The sequence below is a fragment of the Plutella xylostella genome, chromosome 2 (genome assembly GCF_932276165.1).
Source record: "Plutella xylostella chromosome 2, ilPluXylo3.1, whole genome shotgun sequence".
In the NCBI taxonomy this organism is placed as follows: domain Eukaryota; kingdom Metazoa; phylum Arthropoda; class Insecta; order Lepidoptera; family Plutellidae; genus Plutella; species Plutella xylostella.
In genome coordinates this window covers 358,518-384,798 of record NC_063982.1, presented here as the reverse complement: position 1 = coordinate 384,798, position 26,281 = coordinate 358,518, and the positions used below count along the sequence as shown (strand labels likewise).

General features: G+C 40.2%; 1 protein-coding gene across 1 annotated transcript in view; it reads right to left on the bottom strand.

Moving 5' to 3' along the window:
• LOC105393778 (talin-1) overlaps positions 1-26,281 on the bottom strand; it is a 90,155-nt gene that overhangs the window by 50,420 nt on the left and 13,454 nt on the right. The window contains exons 3-15 of the mRNA XM_048621861.1: positions 14,481-14,591; positions 14,039-14,166; positions 13,431-13,585; positions 11,279-11,434; positions 10,762-10,865; positions 10,015-10,156; positions 9,347-9,538; positions 8,011-8,089; positions 7,655-7,823; positions 7,150-7,322; positions 6,384-6,545; positions 1,559-1,650; positions 1,054-1,142 (exon numbers count right to left, since the gene is read on the bottom strand). Of these exons, the coding sequence (XP_048477818.1) occupies positions 1,054-1,142; positions 1,559-1,650; positions 6,384-6,545; positions 7,150-7,322; positions 7,655-7,823; positions 8,011-8,089; positions 9,347-9,538; positions 10,015-10,156; positions 10,762-10,865; positions 11,279-11,434; positions 13,431-13,566 (1,494 nt within the window). The 5' untranslated portion in view covers positions 13,567-13,585; positions 14,039-14,166; positions 14,481-14,591. The remainder of the gene's footprint in view (positions 1-1,053; positions 1,143-1,558; positions 1,651-6,383; positions 6,546-7,149; positions 7,323-7,654; positions 7,824-8,010; positions 8,090-9,346; positions 9,539-10,014; positions 10,157-10,761; positions 10,866-11,278; positions 11,435-13,430; positions 13,586-14,038; positions 14,167-14,480; positions 14,592-26,281) is intronic.

Below are 26,281 nucleotides of genomic sequence, written 5' to 3'. Positions count from 1 at the left end.
TAGGATGAGGGCTTTGACGTTCTGAACTTAGGCGGCTAAGTGCCAATTTCTCCATTCTCGGTTGAGCACAACCAGGGAGTAGTGGTTAACTTTTGACACATCTGTCATGAATTTTATATGGAGATGACGTTTAATTTATAAATCAATCCCTGTCGGTTAGATAACCGACAATGGAGAAATTGGCACTCAATGTAAGAAAAACTTCACTTATCAAGTAATCAAAAACTATATTTTATTTAAAAGGTTTCCCGAGGAAACACCAGTGGTAAAAAGTAGCCTATGGCTTTCAGGGATAATGTAGCAATAAGGATAAAATGTTCAAGTACCTACACAGCCCATTCCGTAAACTGATTCACATCCAAAATGAAAGCGTGGAACAAACAAATTATACTATTTAATCATTTTGTAATTCATTCATATTTTGTTTTTATTCAAGAGACAGTAAATATAAAATAGCCATCACTCTTGTTGTCATCTTGTGTTCATGCCTTAATTTACGACAAGGCCCCATTGGTATGTTGCGTGATTGCGTCATCAGTGCCATATATTTTTTATGACAATTTCCAACGCACCAATGTGGTCTCAGCCCTAAATATGAAATGTAAGCAGAGCTTCACAGGGGAATTTTAAGCTAATGGCATGAAATCTATGTCTTTCTTTTCCTGTCTGTATACTGCAAAACATGGCACAATCATTTATACTTAAAGTTCCTTAGTGCAACTCAGCTATATAGGTACACTCACAGCATAGAATAATAAGTACAGTAGTACTCGTTATTCTATGCTCACGGGTAATGAAAATGTTCCACACACAAAACGACACCAAACGACCTAATTTTTCTCACACATTTAGTTTAAAATTTAAACAAAGTTTTACCATGTTTTAGTTTGAAATATCCTGCCTGATGCTTCGTTAAAAGTACTTCAATGTTGCAGAAGGCGTCATTAAGCTAGCATTTCCCGTTTAGAAGTAATTTGGTGTTTTGCTCAGTGGAACATTTTCATTGGCCCGTGAGTGTAGTTTCAACCACCCCCCTCTCCCCCCACTACTCACGGCGGGCGGCGCGTGTCCCGTGATGATCTGGCCGGAGACGGTGGTCTGCTGCGCGCCGGTCACGTGGCCCACGGCGAACGGCTTGGCCCCTACGAGGTGGCAACCCAGGAGAATGTAGCCAGTGGAAGCGAGAGTGTGGTGTGTGCGGGTGTGGATTTGCGAAATTAATGGAAAAAATTGGGAGTATTTTTGCGTGAAAGTAACGTATTTGGAGTATTATTTACATGACTATATAGTTGTATAACTAAATCATTTAAAAATATATGAAGATCTTTTAAAAGAAAATTTACTTTTTGTGGGATAAATCATTATCATACAAGTCTTGACTCTAAAGAAATTTTTAGCTGACTTGTGTTTAGGTATTTCGTCTCGCCAAATAAGATGGTAAATAAAAATAACCAAAAAGACCTCACTCAAGAAGCTAACTGCAAATAATTACAAAGCCGATACTGAATTCATTACATCAAATATTACACCTATAATGCTTTAATAAAACAGTAAGTACCTTCAGCGCCGGGTCTCAGCACGGCGGGCTTGGCAACCGACTCCGTGTTCACCTTGCCCGACTTGTACGTGTCGTGTTGGATTATGTTGGCCCTGGAATTAAACATTTAGTTATTAGTGCTTTATTTCTTAAGGGGATCCCTAAAGCTAAAATGCTAAAGTCGGCTTGATATACTTGATTAGATTGGAAAAACGGTGGCTTCTATCACATTGGTAAAAATATATATTGTAGCAGAGGGTATACTGAACATGTTAGTTGCTTATAAATTGGTGCAGGATTATAATAAGTATGTTAAAAAAAAATGCAAACACACCATGTCTTTTGCCATTTTTTGACTTATTATGAAAAAACCCTCGAAATCAGAGGGCCCATTTTCATGGAATCTTATATGTATGTGTAGGTAATTAAATTCTTAACAAAGTTACCTTAAAGAGTTGGATTTAATGGACCAGAAGTCAACTTTTTTTGCAAAAAACTAATAAATTCCGGTTTAAAAATGATGACACCGTGACAGATTTCAGATTTCTTCAGTCGTCGCCCTGGTGGCGGCCTGTTAGGAGCGATACCCACGCCATTTTATTTTTTATCAAATATTTCACAAAAACTGATTAAATCAACAAATTATGACTACAAGTATTATAATACATATGCATTTGCTATGGAAAGTTAATTTTCTAATCATTTTAGATGCAGAAAAGCCGAAAATTCTTAGAAAACATTTCGCCTTTTCGATTTGTTTACATTTTTTACTATAGAGTTACAGATGCATAGATAAAGGTAAACATTGCACATAATGACACTTATTAGATTCTCCGAATAAGAACTATACGGTCAATGCAGTATGCCAAAGCGCGAGCCTGTTTATATTCTGAGGGGTAATTTATTTTATTTTAACGGTTGTGTATGGTAGGTAAGCTACACAATATACAGGGTGTTGAAAAGTAAGTTCATAATTTGTTTTATTTGAAACCAAAAACCGTAGTTCATTAAAAATATATATATTTTAAGATGTGGTAGTCTGTACCACTACAGGTTGTTAAAAATAAGTAAGTATTTTTAAAAATTGAAGATCTAAAATTTACATAATTTTTAAATCTATTTAACAAGCTTTGCAAAAAAGCGGTTAAGTGCGACTGTATCTCGCCATGAAAAAAATGAAATGTTTACTGTAGCTATGAATTTTATGCGTTACAAGTGGAATAAAATACCGCATAATATTATGTACAACTATGTAAGAGCCTAGTATTTAAAAAAAAAGTCATAAGAAAATATTAAATACACAGGTTTTTTAACCCCTGAAGGAAATAGAGGGGTGTTATAAGTTTAAAGTAAGGGCTGAATTTTTTTTTTCAATTAGGGTGATAGGTAATGTATATTTTTAATGATTTTTTCAAATAGATAAATGTTATACCATTTTTAAATTGCCATAAAATTACCTATAGTTATAGTTATAGAAAAGGGCAGGGCTACCAGTGCCCATTCGCCACTGCAACCTAAAAGATCTATAAATTATGACTCCCCATGCCGAGTCTCACTCTACAGGCCCAGGTCTTTTATAAACCTGATATTACCTATACAGGATGTTGCAAAAAGGGTATACTGTGCCGAAAGGGTTTGACTCAGGGGTTATTCTGAACAACTTTTGTTCTCCAAGTTTTGGAAATTCTCGAAAAATAAATTCGGTCTCTATAGTAAAAAGTCACGTGATCGAATAAGTTTCTATGTAAAAGGTTTTGTTACGTGAATTTTCAAAATTGTAGAAGAAAAGTGGATCAGAATGGCACCTAAATCCACTTTTGGCTAAGCTTTATACCCTTTTTTCAATACCTTGTATAAAATATCGTCAGCGTCACCTTAGATCGTAATCATCGTAACTCCTCGTGACCAAATTTTAGAGGAGACAAAAATACTGTTTTATTTGTAGTTCTAGTTGGCATACTACCTACCTAAAGTTTTTTTTAACTAGCCTAAAAATGATTTGTTTAGACAGTCTATCTTCCTGTTCAACCGCAGCCTGAGTGCCAGTGACTCAATGACTGAAAGGAGGCCATTAGTGCTCCTAAATAAATAAAGCAGGCCTGTAGATTATCTTTCAGTGTACCGACACATCTGATTGCTGTAAGAGCCTGATAAGCTCTTCGAACGAGTCATACCTCTGTGGTGGTACGGTTTCGACCTTTCGGACAGTCAGTTTGGCATCCGAAATGCGGATTCGAATAGTGGGTACAATACTTTGCGTTCGTTCACTGTCGGAGCAGGATAAGAACCACGGGCGAGTTGTTGCGCTGGCTGTTTGCTTAAAAATAGTAACCGCGTTCAACTCTATCCCCTAGAGGGCGAACCTTTAGGGCGGCTCTTGTATACCATCACTTGTCTTCTTATCTGCAGAAAATTGACAGAGGTCATACGTGTCTAACAAGTACATTAAGGATGCGAAAAGGGAGGGTTTGTTTTCACAGAAGAAGTTCAGTTGCGGAGTTCCACAGCGGTAGGTCTTGGACCCCTCTGCTGTGGAACTTGGCATACAACGCGGTCCTGCAAATCAAGCTCGCAAACGGCGTTAGCACAGTGCATTTTTCTAATGTCACACAGGTCGTGAGGTAGGCTGAGAGCCTCCTTCGGGGATGACATCCCAATGATTCATTACGAAAAAATTGCTGCAGCTGTGCTCGCCATGCAGTGCATGGGCTACTTCCGAATCTGGGGGGCTGTTGCAAAGGAGTCCGTTGCCTCTATCTATACGGTACGGGTTCCGTGCGATCTATGATCCTTCCGGGAGCACCTGTCTTGTCAAGTCGAAGAGAATTGGCTCGTATTCGACGCAACCTGCAGTACTGGTGGGATTGGTTGGAGGGCAGGACAGCAGGAAGCTGCAGCAGCCGTCATGCTGTGATTCGACGCATAGATGCAAAAAAAAGTTGAAAGTAACTTCATGTTAATAAAATATTAGATCTTAATTTAACAACATAACATTGCAAAAAAAAATTAACATTGTTGAGTATGTTATTGTAATTTACTAAAGTAGTAATTAAAACAAAGGCTTATTGCATAGTTTTCGTTCACGTTCGCCTACATCGCACGTTGTATATGAGAATAAAGGGTAATTACTAAGTTTTCTTGTTTAAAAATCACGGTTTGGGGTTTAGAGGAAAACAAATGGTAAAATGCGGAATACAGTTTTTTTTTTCGAATAAAGAGGAAAACATGTGAATTCAAAAAACGTTTCTATTGACACCAAAGAGTACTTTTCGCCGAGAAAAGTGGAGTTACAATGTTTGCGATCTAAAGTGATGATAGAACTAGAACTTATTTTTTCAGTTCACCTGCTGTTGAGTGAAATCGTAATTAGGTAAATGACTCCTTGACATGAAAATAACCTTTTTTTTTATAATCGTTATTACAAAACCGTTTTTTTTTAATACAGCAATATTTGTAGGTGTACTTACAGTGAGCAAAAGAGCGCAGCAAGGTGTAAATTTTTTGGTTTTTAAGAAACAAAAATATTATTTCTATCATATCCCAAATACACATAAGTACTTAAAAAAAAAAACACACACTCACGCCTTGTACTAATGTACTCCCTTGCGGGGGTACTTACATGTTATTATTTTTCTGGTGACCTCCCCATATCCCTTTGCCAGCTACGTAACCTTTTGTGACACCCTGTATATGCAGAGTTCTGCAAACTACTGTTCTGCTTTTGAAACACCAAAAAAAAAACAGGTCGTCTAACTAAAAGGTCACGTGACCAAAAAAAAATTATATGAAGAAGCGTTTTTTTCACGAATATAAAAAATTACGTAGGATAAAAGTTTTTCAGAGTGACGCCTGAGTAACGCCCTTTCGGCTAACTATACTTTTTTTATTTACTATTCTTATACCTCACACGGGGGCAGAGTTTAATACAACACCCTGAACTATTAAACTCTGATAATATTTTCGCGATTTTTTTACATTCTGATTTCATTTCCTGGCTTAGAAATAACATCAATAACATGCTGCACACGTAGGTTTCGGCATAGTATTAAACCCTTTTTGCAACAACCTGTATAAATATCGGCACGGGTACGACTTTATATATAATTAATTATTAAATATTAAAAATACTTTCAAATAAAAATAAATATTTTCGTATCACAAAACAATATTACTTACTTAGTATATTTTTAACAAAGTGGCATGTCTTCACTTTTATGTTTTCGAGTACTATGTTAAAATTTCATGTCATTGTCCGTAGAACGCCCCGCATACCTCAACCCCCCCTCACTAGATTTGACAGATTCTGATTTTCTTCCAGCTTTAGTGACAGCCTTAACTTAGGTATGAAGATTATTATATTTAGGTTCCTTAACTATTATTGTACTTATTTCAACAGAAGGTTCACTGATAAAATCCTACCCTATAAGTCATAATCTGATGCGCCGCGTCGCAAAAGTCACTCATATACTTTACGAAAATACCGCTCGGCCCCCAAATAGAATACGCGATCCATACGGCTAAGCATCGCTCGCCATACTTAAAGCTAATCCAGTTAGTACAGGTGTTGCAAAAAGGGTATACTAAGCCGAAACCTGCATGTGCTGCATAGTACATATATCGTATCTATGCTCGAAAATGAAATCAGAATTTGAAAATTTGCGATTTTTTTAAATCAATTTTCACAGAAACTGTGGTGGTCACGTGACTTTTTTACTATAGGGAATGATTTTTTTCGTGGTTATTTGAAATTCTGATTTCATTTTCAGGCTTAGACATACCATGCTGCACATCTAGGTTTCGTCTCAGTATACCCTTTTTGCAACACCCTGTATGTCACTGCACTCACTTGCTGGGCGCCACGGCGTCCTCCAGCATGGCGGACCCCTCGTCGCCCTCCACGCCCAGGTGCTCCTTGGCCCGCTGCCGCCGCAGGATGATGTCGATGTAGCCGGCTATCACTTGTAGAATTTGTTCAGCTTCGGTGGTCTGGACTGAGTAGTATTGGTCGCTGTGGGGAGAGAAGAGATGGTTGTTAGAAAACTGTTAAAGGCTGTGTATGTGTTGTTTTAAGTAAATAAATAACTTATCTATCTATCATTTGAAAGTAAAAATGTGGACAAGAATTAACGTGACATGAAAGGATTCGCCAGTTACATCGGACAGTTGCTGAAGGATGAAAAGAGTGTTGTGTCCTTGCGATAGACCTACTGTGCCCAATGTGACCAGCTCTTTTACCACCATCGACGATGACCTATGGCCTCAAGAGCGCGCCGTTCTATACTTAGTAACTGAATTGCCCTTTCTTTTGTTCAACCCAACCCTTGGGTTACCGTACGCCTCTCGCGAGATAGATTTATAAATATGAACTATAGTACCGTGGTGGTGCAAAGAGCCTGGAAAGAGTGCCACGACGTCCTATCTTCAGCATATGCCCTAGTTTCTGTCATTATGTTCGTAGCTCGATGTCTACTAAACGCCGCGGTGGCTTCCTAGCGATTCGAATGCGATGCTTGCTCTGTTATCGCTTTCTTTTCGCAATGCGATTGTCACTTGTTTCAGAGAGCTGTCATAGAAGAAGGAACCTAAGTAACTGATCAGGATCTGATAGGTACCTGTAGTCCCCAAAGTCCAGTGTGAAGGTATTCGGACTGGCACACCAGCGTCTCACGGTGGTCAGCGGCCAGGACTGCAGCGTCTCCTTGGTTCGTTCGTCGAGACGAAGCACGGAGTCAGCTCGGACTCCCAGCAAGCGGGGGACCAGTTTGTTCTTGCCTTTCATTTTCTCCTGTGGATTGGAGAGGGGGTGGGGTGAGTTTTTGTGGTAAAGTCAATATATGATAAAAGGTTTTTTATTTATAAAAATTCGATCCTTCATACACAAGCTTACTGCGAAAAGGTACCGAAGACTACCGACAGATGGCAGTGAAGCTACAAAACGCAACTCCTACATCACGACATCAAAGAAATACAGCTCTCTGCAAGTGGCTTACCAAGCCCAACCTCCCAGTTTGGTCAGAAGAAATAGGAAGGCTCCCTTTTTGATAAAGGAGTGGCAATACCTTCACTCCTCCATAATTATAATATATCATAATATCATCAGTAAATTAAACAGCATACCTTGACAAGGAAGAAAGCCACTCCATACGTAGGCAGCGCCCTCGCACTCTTCGTGTATAGAACCTTGGCCTCCAGCTCACTGAGTCCGGAGTGCTGACGGTGCTGTTTGAGGACCTTCTTCTCCACACCCTTAACCTTCACGTAGGATGCTGGCAGGAACTCCTTCAGGCTGTTTGGGGGAAGAATACGATAGTAATTATTGCTGTTGCTAGGAGCCATAGTGTTACAAGCGACGACGTTGTCAAGGGTGAAAAAAGGCTATGTATCATGTGGCGTTTTTAAAACTATTGTAACTAAAACATAACTTTTTTACAATTGGTTATAAAATTATGTAACTTTAAATTATGATAACTTACTCTAAGAATCCCGGTGTATGTTTGTCCTCTTTGTGGTCTCCGAACTGTATCTGGCACTGGATGCCCGCGAACTCGCACGCTGTGGACAAAGCACAACTTTATTAATACTGTTCTGCAAATGCATAGCTAGCTGGGGGGAGTCTGTCATAATATGTTTACTTAGCTTCGGACTTAGTTTTTGTATGCTGGCGTCAAATAACAGCCGATTTAGGGATCTAATTGGAAGTTATTAACGACAACGTTAGCTGAAATCCTTAAAATTTTAGTAAAGACCATGAATCACTTGTAATTGGTATTGTATTCCATAGCTTTTTTCGTAATAAGCGCGAGAATCCTGGCCATTTTTCGTCCCTTGCCCTCTCTAACCTAATTATTCAGTATAATACTTGATAATGGTGACCCCGACGTGATAAAAAAGCTTGCAACAGTCGTTTTCTGGAATTTTCTGCACGTGGATGGTTCTATTTAGCTGATTGCTAACCCGACATACCTTTCTCCATATTAATCGGGTGGGTGCCGGCCAGGATGGCGTCCCGCGCCTGCACGTACAGCAGGTTGAGCTGCACGGGGTCGCGCGAGTCCACGTTGCGGTCCGAGTAGAACAAGTTACCTTGCAAGAGCCGATTTAGGGAGCTTTCGGGAGGTTTTTATTGGCTACGGTAGTAAAAAACATGAATCGCTTGTAATTCCATAGTTTTTTTCGTAATAAACGCGAGCGTTACGGCCATTTTTACGACCCTTTCGCTTAGTAACCTAATTATTCAGTAGAAAACTCGAAATTGGTGACCCCGACGTGATAAATTACCTTGTTTCTAGATGCCAGCGTCAAATCCTATCGACCTCAGAAACTACCAGTAATTTTCTAGATGCGCCTATAGCTATCTACCTAACTGGTGACCCCGACATACCTTTCTCCATGGTAATTGGGTGGGTGCCCGCCAGGATGGCGTCCCGCGCCTGCACGTACAGCAGGTTGAGCTGCACGGGGTCGCGCGAGTCCACGTTGCGGTCCGAGTAGAACAGAGGAACTAGCTTGTTATAGATTACCTAGTATGAGCCAAATTCGGGACCTTTCTGGAGGTTTTTAATAGCTACTGTTGACGAAATCCCAAAATTTGAAGAAAAAAACATGAATCGCTTGTAATTCCATACCTTTTTTCGTAAAAAGCGCAAGCGTCCTGGCCATTTTTGCGTCCCTGGCGCTTAGTAACCTAATTATTCTCTAGTTAACACAAAATTGGTGACCCCGACGTGATAAAAACGCTTGCAACAGTCGATTTCTGGATTTTATTGGACGTGGATGCGTCTATTTAGCTCATTGGTGACCCCGACATACCTTTCTCCATAGTAATCGGGTGGGTCCCCGCCAGGATGGCGTCCCGCGCCTGCACGTACAGCAGGTTGAGCTGCACGGGGTCGCGCGAGTCCACGTTGCGGTCCGAGTAGAAGAGGCGTCGTCGGAGTAAGACGGTCTCGGAGGGCTGGATGCCCTGCTCGCCGAGGGTTTGGGAGGGCTCTACCCAGTTCACTGTTGGGAGAAAGAGGGGTATTTATAGGACTGTAGGTATGTCTAATACAGGTTTGAAAGTTTACGTTTTCTCGCATACATGGTGGCGCCTCTAGCGGAAACTATCTGGAAAGTTTTGACAGAAAAAGTAAACTTTTTTCGTTTTTATAAATTACAAAATCTGGATTAGAGGCTCTGTTAAGAATGACTTCGACGTTGATGGCTACTCAGTTTATTTACTAAAGGGGTTTCAAATTAATAAAATGCTGAAATAACTAACCGTTGCGGATGGATAGCGTCAATTTAGCGACCTTAAAGTTGGAGTGTATAGAGAACATAACACTGATAGAGTATCAACATTTCAAATACATATTTGGTAAGTTATGCAATAAGCTGACACACGGATTAACACATATTATGCTACTTTTCATCCCGAGGATTTCGACGGAAACAAGATGCTAGTTTGAAACACCTAGTATAACTAATAAATCGCCTACCTTCATCATCAGTCCTCAGCTTCTTCCGGAGCTGGTCCATCTTGGCGTCTCTGTCCTTCTCCTGGTGCTTCCTCCTCATGGTGAGGGTTCCGTAGTTGCCCTTCTCGCAGGGGTCGCCTTCTTCCTTCTGCTCTTCACGGACCTGGAGCGAAATGAGGGGTGTTATAAGTTTGATTTACCTATGTCTGTGGCTTTGACGCGGATGACGCAACACAATAAAACGACGACCGAGTGGCGTAGTGGTTAGTGCCCTGACTACTGAGCCGAAGGTCCCGGGTTCGATTCCCGGCTGGGGCAGATATTTGTTTAAAGACAGATATTTGTACTCAGGTCTTGGGTGTTGATATTCATATTTAGTATCTATCTATCTATGTATTTGTGTAGATATACCAGCTGTCCGACACCCATAACACAGGTTCTGCCTAGCTTGGGGTCGAATGGCCGTGTGTGAGATGTCCCCACATATTATAAAAAAAGTGTTCATTATTTTGTACGTACAACAAAATTCTGACCTTTAACTGAACAGATTTTGATCTTGAGATAACATTCCGAAAGTCAAGTACTTAGTTAGAGTGCTGGTTCTAGTGCCGAAGGTCCCGATTTTGGATCCTGGCCTTGTTTACAAAGAATACTAACGGTTGCTACTAAGATACTAATAATATTTTTTGGAGTTGGAAAGTTCTATGAACTCTCTGTTCATGTTTTTCCATGTAAAGTTGTATTAAATTAGCGTGTCACAGTACTCACCAGTCCATACTCGTCGTAGTTGGTGATGCCGATCTTGGTGCAGATGACCACCATCAGGTTGGCCACGATCTGGCTGTCGTCCACCAGCAACGTCTTCACCGTGCCTGAGCATTTCAAAGGAAAATAGTTTAATAAGTGGTTTTTAGTTTGGGATCCTACCATCTTAGATTGCGGAGGCTATGAATAGACGGCGTCCAGTTCCTTTCTGCCTACCATGATAATAATATTTTCTGTGATAAACCTTCTTTAACAAAGACGTCTGGCAGATACTGTTCATCGTCTACGGTATAATCGCAGACTACTTGATATCAATAATAAATGGGAGATCCATGTTAGCAGGCATCCTAATAGGGCTTAGGACAAATTCAAATGGAAAAAGAATCTGTTAGATAAGCCTAATAACTATTTTATAATGCTTTGCAAATATTATTACAGTTCCATATGAAAGCACCCGAATGTACAGTCGGGGGCAGACAAACCCGACCCCTTTGTCAGAGGGTACGGTACAAGTACATACCGTCCAACATGCGCACGCGCAGGTTCCTGGTCTTGTTGCCGTAGTGCAGCAGGTCGCCGCTGCGCAGGATGTAGTAGTCGAGGCTGCGGGACGCCTCCAGCCAGATGCCCTTCTTCGTGTCGTTGTCCGAGGTGAGGAAGAGGCCGTATTGTTTTGCTGTGGAGGAAGGGGGTTGTTAGAAGCCTGGCAGTTGGTTTTCGGCATAGATTTTTATACTTAGACAGATAACCGTTAGTCAATGTATAGTGCCACAAACTTATCTGTTCCGGTGAGAGCGAACTAAATGGATCCATATCTCATTACTTACTAATTAATTGTATATTGATACAGATTACGAGGGCGATACCGAAATGATCGGGAATAGAAAAAAGTACAAAGATATCATAATATTATTTACTTTTATTGTTTTTCAAAGTAGTCTCCGTGACATTCAATGCACTTTTTCATTCGATTAAACCAATCATTGAAACAGTAATTCCAGTCTGAAGTGGATACTGTCAAAACAGCTGATTTGTAAGCTTCGACCGCCTCTTCTGGGCCGCTAAACCGTTGACCACGTAGCATATCTTTAATTCTTGGGAATGTAAAATAATCATTGGGGCTCAGATCAGGGCTATACGGAGGATGGTCCATCAACTCCACGTTTTCCATATTTAAAAACGTTCTTGTTTTGCGAGCGGTATGAGAGCTTGCATTATCGTGGTGAAGGATTATACGTCGATTCGGGTTAGTTTTACGAAGTTCTCTTACGACTTCCGGCAAACAAACTGTTGTGTACCAATCAGCAGTAACCGTCCTTTGTTCTTGTAATGGAATCGTAGCCACATGGCCAGTTTTCGATACAAACGAAGCGACCATTTTTTTCGACACGCTGCGTGAGCGAATAACTTTTGTTGGCTTGACCTCACCTTCGAAGACCCAAACTGCCGATTGATGTTTTCTTTCGGGCTCATATGAATAAATCCACGATTCATCACCAGAGACGATATTGTAGACAGCATTTGAACTGCCTCCATTGAACCGTTGCAGAGCAGATCGACACCAATTAACACGAGCCGACTTTTGTTCCTCGGTCAAACGGTGGGGCACCCAGCGCGAAACTAACTTCTTGACACCCAGTTCTTCATGTAAAATGGTTTGAATGGCTGTCATACCAATGCTGAGAGAAGCCCGAATCTGCTCGTATGTCACATGTCTATCTTTTTTTATTAACTGGCGTACAGCATCGATGTTATCTTGTGTTACCGCTGTTTTTGGCCGACCAGTAGAAGGGACTGTGGTAAGAGAGGAACGTCCACGGCGAAACTCAGAATACCAACGATATATAGTCGTTTTACTTGGTGCTTCAAGTTTATAAATAGAAACAAGCTCGGCGAGACATTGTTCTTGAGATAAACCTCGACGAAAGTTGTGAAAAATTATTGCACGGAAATGTTCCCGCGTAAGCCCCATTTTTTACACCGACTTGTCAAATTCAAATGGTCAATACTCTTTTATTTTTTACTTTTTTTAAAATTCGAAAATGGAATTATGTTTGAAAAAACACTACATTTGATACACCAAAAAGGTTTCACTCTAATTTATTCCTAAGTATTCTATTCCCGATCTTTTCGGTGTAGCCCTCGTAGATGGGTTTATTAATATCTTAAGGGCAAATTACCACTACGGGCAAAATTAAAATCTTATAGAATGAAGAAATATTGGACATTTACTTGAACTGTCACCGGAACAGATAAGTTTGTGGCACTATATGCTGTTATGGTGACATGGCTGTTGTAAGAGCTGAGGAAGGCGCTCTGTAGGTCCAAGAATAGATAATCTGGTACTAAATGAATGCTTTGGATGGGTGATGACCGATTTCAAGTGGTTATTATGTGGTCGCTTCAGTGCTTCGGACGTGGGTCCCGGTTGCTGTTACCGGCCTAGCCAGTCTTAACAACTGCACCATTCGGGCGGCTTGAAAACATCTGACAGTCAGGTTGCCCACTTACTCGACAACTCTCTCAGCACAAGCTTGCTTGTGTTGTGGTCAACCAATTCGTACTAGGCCAGCGTGGTGGACTAGGCCTAAACCGGAAGGAACCCGCGTCCCAACAGTGGGGCCGTGTTGTGATGATGATGATGATGATGTGAATGAGCGCCAGGTACTCACGGTCGCCGGTGCCGGCCTCGAGGATCTTCTCGCGGATGAGGCGGCACGCGTCGTACACCGAGCTGCTGGGGTCGAACTGCATGGTCTTCACCACCGCGCCGCCCTCCAGCGAGATCTTGAGCGAGAGTGTCGCCATGCTGGTTAGGGAGTGGGCTCTGGAATGGAGATTATACATTTAGTTATAATTATAAACAATCTCTTAATCTCTACTTTTAATCTCGACCACCAGACAAGATGGTTTGCAAGGGATACCAATTTAAAAGCTTGCAAAATAAATATTGTATCCTGCCGGAGATTAGCTATGGGAATGGGGGACCAATTTTAGTGGCAGTGTGACAGAAGAGTTCTCGTATAGACAACACTAAAGTAGGAGTGGTGTTTCTCCAGTACAGTCCTAAGAAATGCATCTGCATCCATACCATGAATGCAATGCAATGAAAAATGCAGTTAGCATACAAAATATGCCACTTTGAAGTGCAATAGCAATTTTACCACCTTCGTTTTCATATAATAATATGAGGGACTACAGTGTTGCCATCGCTTTGCTAGAAGCGATCTCTTCCATAAATGATGAAGGCTTACAGCCGTACACGTATTGCATAATGCACCTGTATATGTTAGCAGTGTAGCCGGGGTCAGACTGGGCGCTGCCCCGCCGCGGCCGCTCGACGCTTACGGACCGGTGCCGCCGGTGGGCGCGCTCCGGGGAGTCTCGGGTTTGACTCTGGAACGAGCCCTGTTGGAGGACGACGGTGGTCAGTGGCGAGTACTTCGATATTTGTTTTATGGGGGTAGAAAACTCCTCTAGGGCAAACGATATATAGGTGAATAGACTCTGAAGACCAAGAAAAGAGGGTAGTGACGCTTCTGAAGATTCACATAGTCCAGCAACTTTCGCTGATTTTCTGATGATGATGGGTAAATTTACGCGTCAAAGGTTGGCTGGAAGAAATTTGGAAATAAGTACCCCTTTGTTCAAATGTAAACTAATATGTCCAGCGGTTCAAGAGTTGTCAGCTGACACTACTGATGATGATGCTGAGTACTCACAGCCCTGGGCCTGGTCAGCCGGCGCCAGTTGTCGCCGAGCGCGTGTTCGATGCGCGCGCGCAGGGAGCGTCACGACGCCGCCGCCGCTTGCGGTGACTGCTCTGCTGGTGGCTGGCGGACAACGGAGACTGGATGTTAGGATGGTCAAGTTATCATTGAATGCAAGGGCGATACAATAACCATAGCAGTAGGTAAATGTACCAGATAATTTGTGAAAGAGAAAGGGCTTAAAATTGCTCCCTGTGGCACGACCTATTTAATCGTAACCGTGGTGTTGGTGTTGTTAAAATTTCAACTTTTGGCTGTCTTTAATCCAATCTTGATACTATCAAATCCAAAGCTTTTGCTCAAATGTTGTAGTAACTTAGTTTAATAATAAAGTTTGGTGGTCAACACAGTCAAATGCACAATAGGTACATGGCAAACACCGTTTTCAGTTTCGAAATGTACCTACCTATTTAATAAACCCCTACATGTAAATAAACAGACGGCTGCTATTCTCAAAACTAGCGCTCGTGTGGGCTTTCATTCACGGAGTTTATTTCTGTTCCTAACAGTTACGCAACATCACCTGTGTACCCGTAATAAACACGAAATACTACTATTTACTTCACTTTCACTCCTATAGTAAAAGGGTAAAGCTCATTTTGGCTTTTGTAAGTTGCGCCACGCAACGGCGCCGTATTTTTACGATGATTATTTTTAGAATATTTCTTTAGTCTTGACTGAAATGTTGGATGAAGATTAGTCGACGGGATTATTGGAGCTGACCAATAGCATCTGTGTTTACATCACTTTTACTTTCAAACTAATTATAAATAATAGCATGTCTGATAGTAGAGTTTATTAATGAATTACGGATGTCGAATTTAAAATAATAATTAAGTAGTTAAAGTTAAGTAAGAACGTCTGACGCATCGACAGCATTGACCGCAGGACATAAATAAGACAAGTTTAAATTTACTCCACCAAAAATAAATAATTTTAAAGCCGAAATAAAACCCGACTTCATCATCCAGTCTCGCGGCAACCATAAAAACCAAACCATTAACAGAGGGGCCCTCAAGCAACCGACCGTTTAGGATACCCCAGAGCATCCCGCATCTTTAAAAAGTAGATTTAGGGAGATTCGCACATAGCGACCGCTCAATTAGAACTGCCTTGGAGTTCATAACGATGTCATATACCGAGTTACTGCACGGTTTTGCATAAAAACTGCCTTTAAAATGACGGCGAGACGCGTTCAGGAATTTTCAATTTTGAGGGTGGCTATATGTGGGCTCGTGTTTGTAGTGTACGGGGCAATATTGTTAACTATATTTCATACTACTGATATAACTATAACTATAGTAGCGCATAATGCTGAAACTCATCGTGTTGAAAGGAAACAGTCATAACAGTCAAATACATTTAATATTGTTCATCGGATGAGTGCATCGGACGAGGGATCCCCTTCAAGATTGAGTTCGCTCTGTTTCCATAACTTAATGCATATAAATCATCTTTGTATACAACAGGGGTATGCTGAGAAGAGGCTATAAATACAATCCATTAAAATTATGATGAAGAAATTGAAATGGTACTGGCTGCGAACATACTTAAGTAGAGGCAACGATTAATCTTTTCGTAGTAGTAAATTCTGCCGATTCTGGCTATTTCAGGTAATTTTAGGTTGAAAGTTTGATAATGATAAGTTTAATTAAGGACATTTGTTTGCCACTGTCGGAAATCATTATAATTATGTAGTTAAGATAAAAAAAAACATAAATGCTGAAAGGAAATAAGAAACGGCAACGTTACGGAAGATGTTCATAATCGATAACATTCATGCTGCAATTATATGACTCACATACTTATTTCAATAACTAAGACATAACTCAAGGTTACAACCACATACCGCCAGTACAGATAGACCTGACGCGATGACCCGTGAGCAACGCGGCGCGACGGAGCGACAAAACGACGCATAAAACGCACTGCCACCCTCCGACACGAGCGCATTTACATATCTATTGCTTTTAATAGATTCGCTAAATTATTAAATGCAGGGACGGTCTATATTGACGATATGTTAGTGTTTCGAATTCGATAAAAGTTGTCATGAATTTTTAAATTTAAAAATTCATGCAGCATGCAAGTTATTGTCCTCTAGGTATCACACGTATTATATCTATCAAGAAACCTCTATTCCCAACCAGAACCGTTTACATCTATCGCAAAGCAACAGAGTCGTCTATAACCAAAGCCTTGATCCTACACGTTCCCTGAATCGCCCCCTCGGGCCCGTTGCTAGGCAACCGGCGAGGCGTCGCTCCGGCGCCGCGGCGGCACATCTGACACACTTCCTTTGTGCCTGTTCCGTCAATATCCGCTCATATACAGGGCGTAAGAAAAATGTTATAGTAAAGAGCATGACGCTGAAGTATAATCTAACCCCTTATTTATTAAAAAGTTACTGGACGCTTTCGCTATTGAACTATTCTGTCACTCTCTGACAGAGAAAAATTTGTTATTTGACAGAGAGTGACAAAACAGTTCAATAGCTAAAGCGTCCAGTATGTTTTTTTTATGAATAAGGGGGTAATTCTGAAAAACTTTTATTAGAGAAACGTCGTTCGGGTATTGTTTTTTGTTTGCTGACCACCACTTGTAAGGATCGGCCAACTATTATCAAATAAAAATTCTACTTTTGCCACAGCATTCTGCCTCCTAATAATTATCATTTCTCATATAATCTGTAGCGACTTCTTCATAAGCAGTTCCAGGAACAAAAAAAACAGGTTGTAGCGCCGAATATTCGGCGGCCGAATATTCGGCGCTTCGGCCGGCAGCGTCGCCGAATATTCGGTATTCGGTATTCGGCCAATTCACTATTCGTGGCAACACTAGTATCGATGATATTATCAGGTTACCCATTGTTGTATGTGAAACAATAGATATGACACACACGAGCATTGAAAAAGTTATTTCTTAGTTAGGATTTGTTATAAATACTCATAATATCATATCAATACCTATTATGGACATGAAAATTGATACTAAAGCTAATGAACAAGAAAAATCTGAATAGCTTTCTAATAATCTAAACAATGGCATCACATCAGATGTGAGTGAATTAGCCATTATCAGCAACAATGACACAGCTAAGAGCGTATCAGGTTACGGCTTTGTTCTCCGAGTGACGGGCAGTCGAGGTCGAACATGAAAAGATACGTCCAGAGGATACTACCATTAGACTTTCTGACGTATTGGCGTCTTGGATAAAAGGATAAGATGAAAGGGTATCAATGATATTTTCAGGTTACCCATTGTTGTAGGTGAAACAAAAGATATTACACTCAAGAGCAATGGGAAAGTTATATCTTAGTTAGGATTTGCCATAAATACTCATAATATCATATCAATACCTACTATGGACATGAAAAATGATACCAAAGCTAATGGAGAAGAAAAATCTGATAAGATTTCTAATAATCTGAATAAAGCAGTGATTGAATTAGCCATTATCAGCAACAGTGACACACGTCTAAGAGCGTATAAGGTTGCGGCTTTGTTCTCCACATGACGGGCAGACGAGGTCGAACATGAAAAGATACACTGTCATTAGACTTTCTGACGTATTGGCGTCTTGGATAAAAATAATGGATGAAAGGGTGTAGGTGATATTATCAGGTTACCTCATAAATACTCATAATATCATATCAATACTTATTATGAACATGAAAGATGATACCAAAGCAAATGGAAAAGAAAAACCTGAAAGGCTTTCTAATAACCTGAACAATAGCATAACATAAAGAGGTGAGTGAATTAGCCATTATCAGCAACAATGACACAGCTAAGAGCGTATCAGGTGGCGGCTTTGTTCTCCGCGTGACGGGCAGTCGAGGTGGAACATGAAAAGATACGTCCAGAGGACACTGTCATTAGACTTACTGACGTATTGGCATCTTGGATAAAAGGATTGGATGAAAGGGTGTTGATTATATTATCAGGTTACCCATTGTTGTCTGTGAAACAATGGAATTGATATTACACTCAGTAATACTCTAATATCATATCAATAGTTATTATGGACATGAAAGATGATACCAAAGCAAATGGAAAAGAAAAACCTGAAAAGCTTTCTAATAACCTGAACAATAGCATAACATAAGAGGTGAGTGAATTAGCCATTATCAGCAACAATGACGCGGCTAAGAGCGTATCAGGTTGCGGCTTTGTTCTCCACGTGACGGGCAGTCGAGGTCGAATATGAAAAGATACGTCCAAAGGACACTATTGGCGTCTTGGATAAAAGGATTGAAAGAAAGGGTATCGGTGATATTATCAGATTACCCATTGTTGTCGGTGAAACAATAGATATTATCATATCAATACCTATTATGGACATGAAAATTGATACTAAAGCTAATGGAGAAGAAAAATATGAAGAGCTTTCTAATAATATAATTATCTGAACAAAAGCAGTGATTGAATTAGCCATTATCAGCAACAATGACACAGCTAAGAGCGTATCAGGTTGCGGATTTGTTCTCCGCGTGACGGGCAGTCGAGGCCGAACATGAAAAGATACACTGTCATTAGACTTTTGACGTATTGGCGTCTTGGATAAAAGGATTGGATGAAAGGGTGTTGATGATATTATCAGGTTACCCATTGTTGTAGGTGAAACAATTGATATTAATATGGGGGTAATTTTTCCATTCACCTGTAACCAGTCTGTCTGTTTTGTGAGACACTGGTATTATACAGAGCTTTTAGAGATATCTATACACATGAGATATATTAACAGCCCGGCAACTCCTGCTATTTGACTAGTAGAAAATGCTTGCAGCATTAAATCCACCGTATTCTGCACACATAACTTTGTAAATTGTGGAATAAAACTAATAATAAACTAAAACTTTCAATGGAATTAATCCCCACAATCATCTCATTAAAATCTCTTACGATAAAATCAATCCATCCATAACCTAGCAAGAAATCTGCGCAAACAACTTGGACGCATGCGCCACCCCCTCCCTGACCTCGCAGGGGGTAAGGAGTGGGGGGTGGTCGATAGACTCCGGCGCCGACCTGTCTGGCGCCGGGAGGAGAGGGCGTCTGAGATGTGCGAGCGAGATCGATACATGGGTGTGGTTGCGTCTTCGAGAAACATCATGGAAGACGTGAATGTTGAAGATGATGTTAGTGAGAACGCTCTTTTGGGGAATGATTAAGACAAAGAAAACAAAAGGCTCTTAACAGAATTAAACAAATATGTACATAATGATTATAAAGTAGCGAATGTAAATTGATGACAGCATCCAAAAGTCGTAGAGTCAGCACCCCAAAAAACAAGAAAAAACTTTAATCGTTATTTATTTACGCATCATGACACAGCATCACACTTGAGGGGTCCGACAAAAAGACGGCAAGAAAATAGAAAAGCGAATCCATCTTGCCTTCCTCTCCGCCATATTGGATTTCCGGTTTCCGTCGCCGGAAGTCGTCACGCTGTCCGGCGCCGGAAATACGATAGTATGTCTTCGATTAGTGTATTAGGGGACACTACAGATTTGGGGCGGACAAGCAAACATACTGAGTGATTTAAACATAATATTAGGGACAAGATGGATTTTGCTAATACATACACAGTGGATGATTGGCAGAAATATGCGTCCATTAGTGGACGATAGATTATAGCAATATCGAGATTTATTGATAACATTAGAAAACGCTTGTGATAATGACACGGACAACTTGGAATATGACTCAATAAACTTGAGGAAATCTAACCTTGCTTATTGCCTTAGAAAAATACAGACGAAGACGAAAATGTTACCAACGACAAAACCAGCAGCAACAAAAATCAAACTAAGCCAAATTCATTTCAGATAATGAAACTTTAAATAAGTCAACATCTTAAACAGGATCGATTAGCGACCCCTCCGAGGCGAGTTACTAGACTAATCAATCAGAGAGACCGTGGAGGTCTCAGCGGGAGTCCTGGAGGCTCTGCGGGACTCCACGGGGTCCGGAGTCGATGGACATAGTACATGATGGAGGTTGAGGAAAAATAGGAGAGGAAAATGGTGATATAGATGTCGCGATAGATTTGCTGTGGGAATGAAGGATGGAAGTGTTTTGTAAGCCAATTTTATGGATGTACATAAAATTATGTTCTTTTCTGGAATCGGGATTAGAAATAAGTTTTTTCACAGTCATAATAGTTTTAGAATCGGTAAGTGAATGTGGTTTGTTCTAAAAGGTTATTCTTTTTTATTGGTAAACGTGAATCTTAAATGATTTAATTTGGACATTACCAGAATGATATTCATTCAAATATCGCCATTACAAAAATGCTGTTAGACTACATTAAGAAACGAAAAGACTTAAAAATCAATGAATCCTTATAGATATTGCTAAAAATAACCGTGTTCATGCAAAGAATAAATAAACCAATCAACCAGGAGCCGAGCAACTACATGGAGGTGATCGAAACAGAGTGGTTCAATCATCACGGCGGGGAACGGAACAGAAAGACCGTAACGAAGTGTAATTAGAGGTCTTATGCTTGCAGCAAACAAATTGTGCCAATTTGACGACGGGGGACCAATCCGGGGCAAATACCAGATCAACTGATTATCAATTTAGTGCGACGGATCGTGTCATTATATGTGGGGTGCGTATCAATAGGCTTGTTATGAGATGATTTGAATGTTTTCACAGAATTAACCGCTTTGGTGAGTAATTTGAGATAATCCTGTTGATGCTAATAAAGGCGGAATTATCTGGAAGTGGAGGTGGAAGACTAGGGCTGATTCTGAATAGCATAATTTGCATGTATTCAGAGAATTTAGAAAGCGGTAATGAAAAAAATGGTAAGCCAATGATGGAGAATAGGATGATAAAATGAATACGAACTGATGCAATGTGGAACTCATTGGAAGAGTAGGGAGTAGTCAAGTTTGACAATCTGCTGATCATAATTAAAATGAATCTATTAGAGGAGACTGGTGGTCGAAGTCACAATGTATGATATAAATTTTTATTTAGGAAAATAAATTGCGAAATAATAAGTAAAAAAATCTACTGAAAGAAACAAAAAGCAATACGTCATGTGGTATATAGGTAAATATTAATTCACAACGTGTACATGGAGTAAACATATTTATCTTAAAATTCAAAAGTTGCAAATGAACGAACCTCGGTAACGAGTTTTGTTCGTCAACCCGAAAAGCTCAAACTTTCAGTTTACCCCAGAGCACGTGGCTTTACAAGTGGCACTCACCGGGTAGAGCAGCGGCGAGTCATCGCGTCGTCTCGTTCCCACTTTAGACGATTTATACTTGAAACTTGACGCTCGCTCTCTCACAACCTGGCTAGGCTTTGGAATAGAGTATAAAAAGAGCAGGGCCTAAGACCGTGCCTTGCGGTGCACCCGGGTGTAGTGAGTGTTGCCTCGGTGCTGCAGCCAGCACGAGGGGGTGAGAGAGCGGACCTCCGCCGCCGCGGATAGTCCACGGGCGAATGTACCACGAGCCGGCGGTCCTGCCAAGACCTGGCGAGTGGAGCCTGGGCGGCCGTGTCGCACCCATTAGGGGAGAGTCGCGCATGCGCCGTGGACGCCACCCTTCTCCACTCGGCGCGTGGGTTGGAAAGAGACGGAGGGTGAGTTTAGGGGTGCTTTTCGGAGGGTAGAAAGACGGTGAAAGATGGAAATGCATCTCGGGCGATGCTCGGGTGTCCGCAGCCTCTGATTTTGTTTATTGATTCGCCTCGCGAGTCCTCCGCGGCTCGCGGCCGCTGAGGGAGCTATTATTCCCTCGCGTGGAGATTTACTGATGTCGGTTTATTTTGTATGGGGCAATTATTGTCATTAATAAATTTTCCAAGAATTTATTATGGTGACATGTAAATTGCAACATGCTATTATGGTATGTTATACATACTGTATTCATTGTTAGACTGTGTTTCATTTCATTTCATGTCCGTCGACGGCGACACCTTGTCAGTTCCTGGCATGTGCTCGTATAGAAATAATGCAATGGATGGAATTAACACTTTGCTCAAAAACACAACGATAAGTGACAATGAAACAAATTGTACCATCCATGCGTGCAAAGATTGCCAGTGCCAATGGACTTGTTAGGAAGTCAATTAACGTATGTAAATATCTCAATTGACTACAATGTCGCGTCGCCACTAGCTACGATAGCATCTGAAAGACATCCTATAGTGAAATTTCTAACATGAGCCACAAATACTTTGGGATGGAATAGCTTTCCCCACAAGCTTCGCTTCGCCTTTTAAAGTTTTTCCGAGGTAATTCCGGGATAAAAAGTAGCCTGTGCGATAGTCCAAGGTGCCATTCATGCAAATAAAAAAAAATGCTCTAGCCGTATTCCCCTAACCGCCGTTACAGAGTTTTACAAACGTCCATCCATATTTAGAAACTTTCACGTTTATAATAGTGCCTACTTATCAAGGTCGATAATGGACAACATTTCAAAAAACTAAAGCTGCTATAAATCGAAAACCATTTCGAGATTTAGCTCTAAAGGCCACAAAAAAAATGTTTTTGTATTTTTTGGATGTATCATTTTCGAGAAAATCATAAAATAGTAAAAAAGTGCTGATGTCGTCATGCATCAGGTGCGATGCATTTTGATGATCAAAGCCTATAGATTTAAAAACAAAGTAACTGTCACTTTCATTTTTGATTGACGTTGACGTTTTATCGTGACGTTTTTGTTTATTTGGGTCATTTTCATTAATTCTGTTCTGACACTTTCTGACTATTTTTTTATTTATTATTAAGAGATGACCTCTATATAATATGTCCCAGAGCATGCCACCGCCTACACAGCTGAAAAAATGCTTCTGCTTATTTTTTTAACATGATAAGTACCTACTTTCCATCATCAGAAATATCAAGGTCATTTGAAAATGACCCATTTGTTGGTTGGCATGTAAACAAAGTTTAAATGTCACTTGTCAGTGTCATTTATGTTTTTTTTCGAGACTCAGGCAATAGACAAAAATAAAAATTGAGGCTAATATGTGACGTCACTTCCGGTTTTAAAATAATTAACTTTAAAGTTAAAAATAACATGCAAAAATTTATGTATATACAAAATAAAAAAATACGGGTCCACTAATTTTCTATAAACTTTCCGAATAACTAATAAAAATATAGGGTAAAGAAAATGAAATGTTGTCCATTGTTTGAGCGCCCTCATCCCGACTCCAAGGGTGTCCCACGAGCGCGCAGTGTTTGTCCCACAATTATGTATATTTGTTCTGTGAAGTGCACCGCGCGCCGGCCCGGCACTAATCAGTTGCGACACTGATGGCCGTCCTAACTGATCATGATCACAAGTCTTACTAGCAAATTTGAACGATATCAGAACTGAAATGTTTATTTATTTATTGAATTTACTATGAATAGTACATATTCTATAAACAGATTACTTATCTGATTGATTTTATAGGGCATAGCCATTGCAACTTGCACTCTTGGCACTGGGACTCATAAAAACTACTTCAATAATTACAACAAATGCTTTTTTACTAGCGATGTAGCGATGTCTAATCAAGCTGTAAGAGCAAGTAGCCGAAACTTAGCTTTTGATTAGGTATAAGTTCTAACTAATAAATTTTAAGGGACATAGCTAACGGAGTTAGTAAGCTTAAGTTGCAGTGGGCTGGTCACATCTGTCAAAGAACTGATAACCGATGGGGTAAACGTGTTCTGGAGTGGAGACCGCGACTAGGCAAACGTAGTGTAGGATGCCCTCCGGATAGATGTGGTGACTACTTGCATAATGCTGCTAATGGTTAGTTGCGAAAAACTGTAGATCGCATCCGGTGGCGTGCTAGGGAAAGGCCTACGTCCAGCAGAAAACTGCTAGGTAGGTATATTCTGATTATGATAAATCAATTAGCTCGTATCATATCCATCGGATCACAACCCTAAGCTGTGATCAGTCAGGACTGTGTCAAAGGGTTGCCATTTGATAGTTTGCGACGAGGGCGGCGGCTCGCGAGACATGTGACACAACAAGACGACAGCTCGCTAGTCGCTACTCGGGAGGAGACATTTCACACTCGATGTAACCTGTTAGCTGAGGACTGGGGAATCATCGATGCAACGTGTTCGATAAGCTATGAAGATGTCAAGCTTATAACAACGATATTATAATAAGAACTAGATGGAGCGTCAGTGCAAAAGAACGGCCGAATGGCGTAGTGGTTAGTGACCCTGACTACTGAGCCGATGGTCCCGGGTTCGATTCCCGGCTGGGGCAGATATTTGTTTAAACACAGATATTTGTTCTCGGGTCTTGGATGTGCCCGTAAAATGGCAATAGAACCGCCCCCTATTACATTGGGACTAACATAACACTCTGGCGAAAAGTGGGTGCAGCAATGCACCTCTGCCTACCCCGCAAGGGAGTACATTAGTACAAGGCGTGAGTGCGTGTGTGCAAAAGAAATGTCTAGAGTAATGACACCCCACTTCTACCACTGAGATGAGATCATTTCGAATCAGGTAGTTCGGTTACAAGATTTGTGACATTATTAAGGGCTGATTTTTCAACAGTCAGATCAGAGTCAAAAGTTATCTGAGGAATAATTCTGATGCTGTCGCGACTGAATGTTTGTATTATACCGTGACAGCTACAATTTTATTCCTCAGATAACACTTATCTGACTATTGAAAAATCAGACCTAATTGGTAAAATGGTTGTCATTAGATTTGACAGTAAACAAATTTTTGCAAGCAGTTTTTGCTTTGTTTTTGTATGGGACACACCATCTTGTCGGTATATTTTTAATCTAAAGACGTGTTCTCTAAGCGATGCAGACGTTATGCTTATCAAGTCATTTTGCGTCACGGGTTTTGTTAAGGTATGTTTAATTTGTCCATTCAGGAGGAAATCATTTGAATATGACATTTTGCAAAATATTTAATTTTATCTCGTTATAAGTTTTGTGTTAAATGTTATTTAGATTCTTGTGCATATATTACAAAAAAATCATTTAGCAAAAGAGATTATATCTATCATACATATAGGTATATCGGTGTTGTAGCATAATGCTATCCAGCGACCGATTCACGGTTCTGTTATCAACGTCGATAAACTCGTTTAATTCGCGTTCCAGTAATCAAAACGCCGTATTTATGGCGAATCGCGTATAGTATCGTTTATCTACGTTGACAACGAACAACGTGTAGCGGCAGCAAGATATTTATTTATTTATTTATTTTATTTATTTTATTTTATTTGGAAAGCTAACAACTTTAAGTACAGAGATATAAACATTATATTAGGTATCATATGAGTTAATAACAAGCTTTCACATATAATTACAAATATAGGTACTAAGTAAGAGAGCGTAGTTTATTACAAAGTTTGCACAAACACATACCTACGTTACAAATTAAAATAATACTAAATATAATACTAACAATCTCTATTGGTAAACTCTCTTCCATCCAAAGGTTGGCAGAGATTGCTATAAGCAATAAGGCCGCCTTTTTGTACTGTTTTTATTTTTTAAGCTTTATTTTGTATTTTTTTCTGTTTTTGGTGCAAATAAAGAGGATTGTATTGTATTGTAAAGTATGTCATTTAATACGGAGATGCTTTCGTGCATCTTGAATACTACAATAAATTGCTATAAAACTCATCAATTCACTCAGAATATCTATTCCCGAGATCCTAACTAATATTATAAATGCGAAAGTAACTGTGTCTGTCAGTCTGTTACTCTTTCTACTGAACAGATTTGAATGAAATTTGGTATAA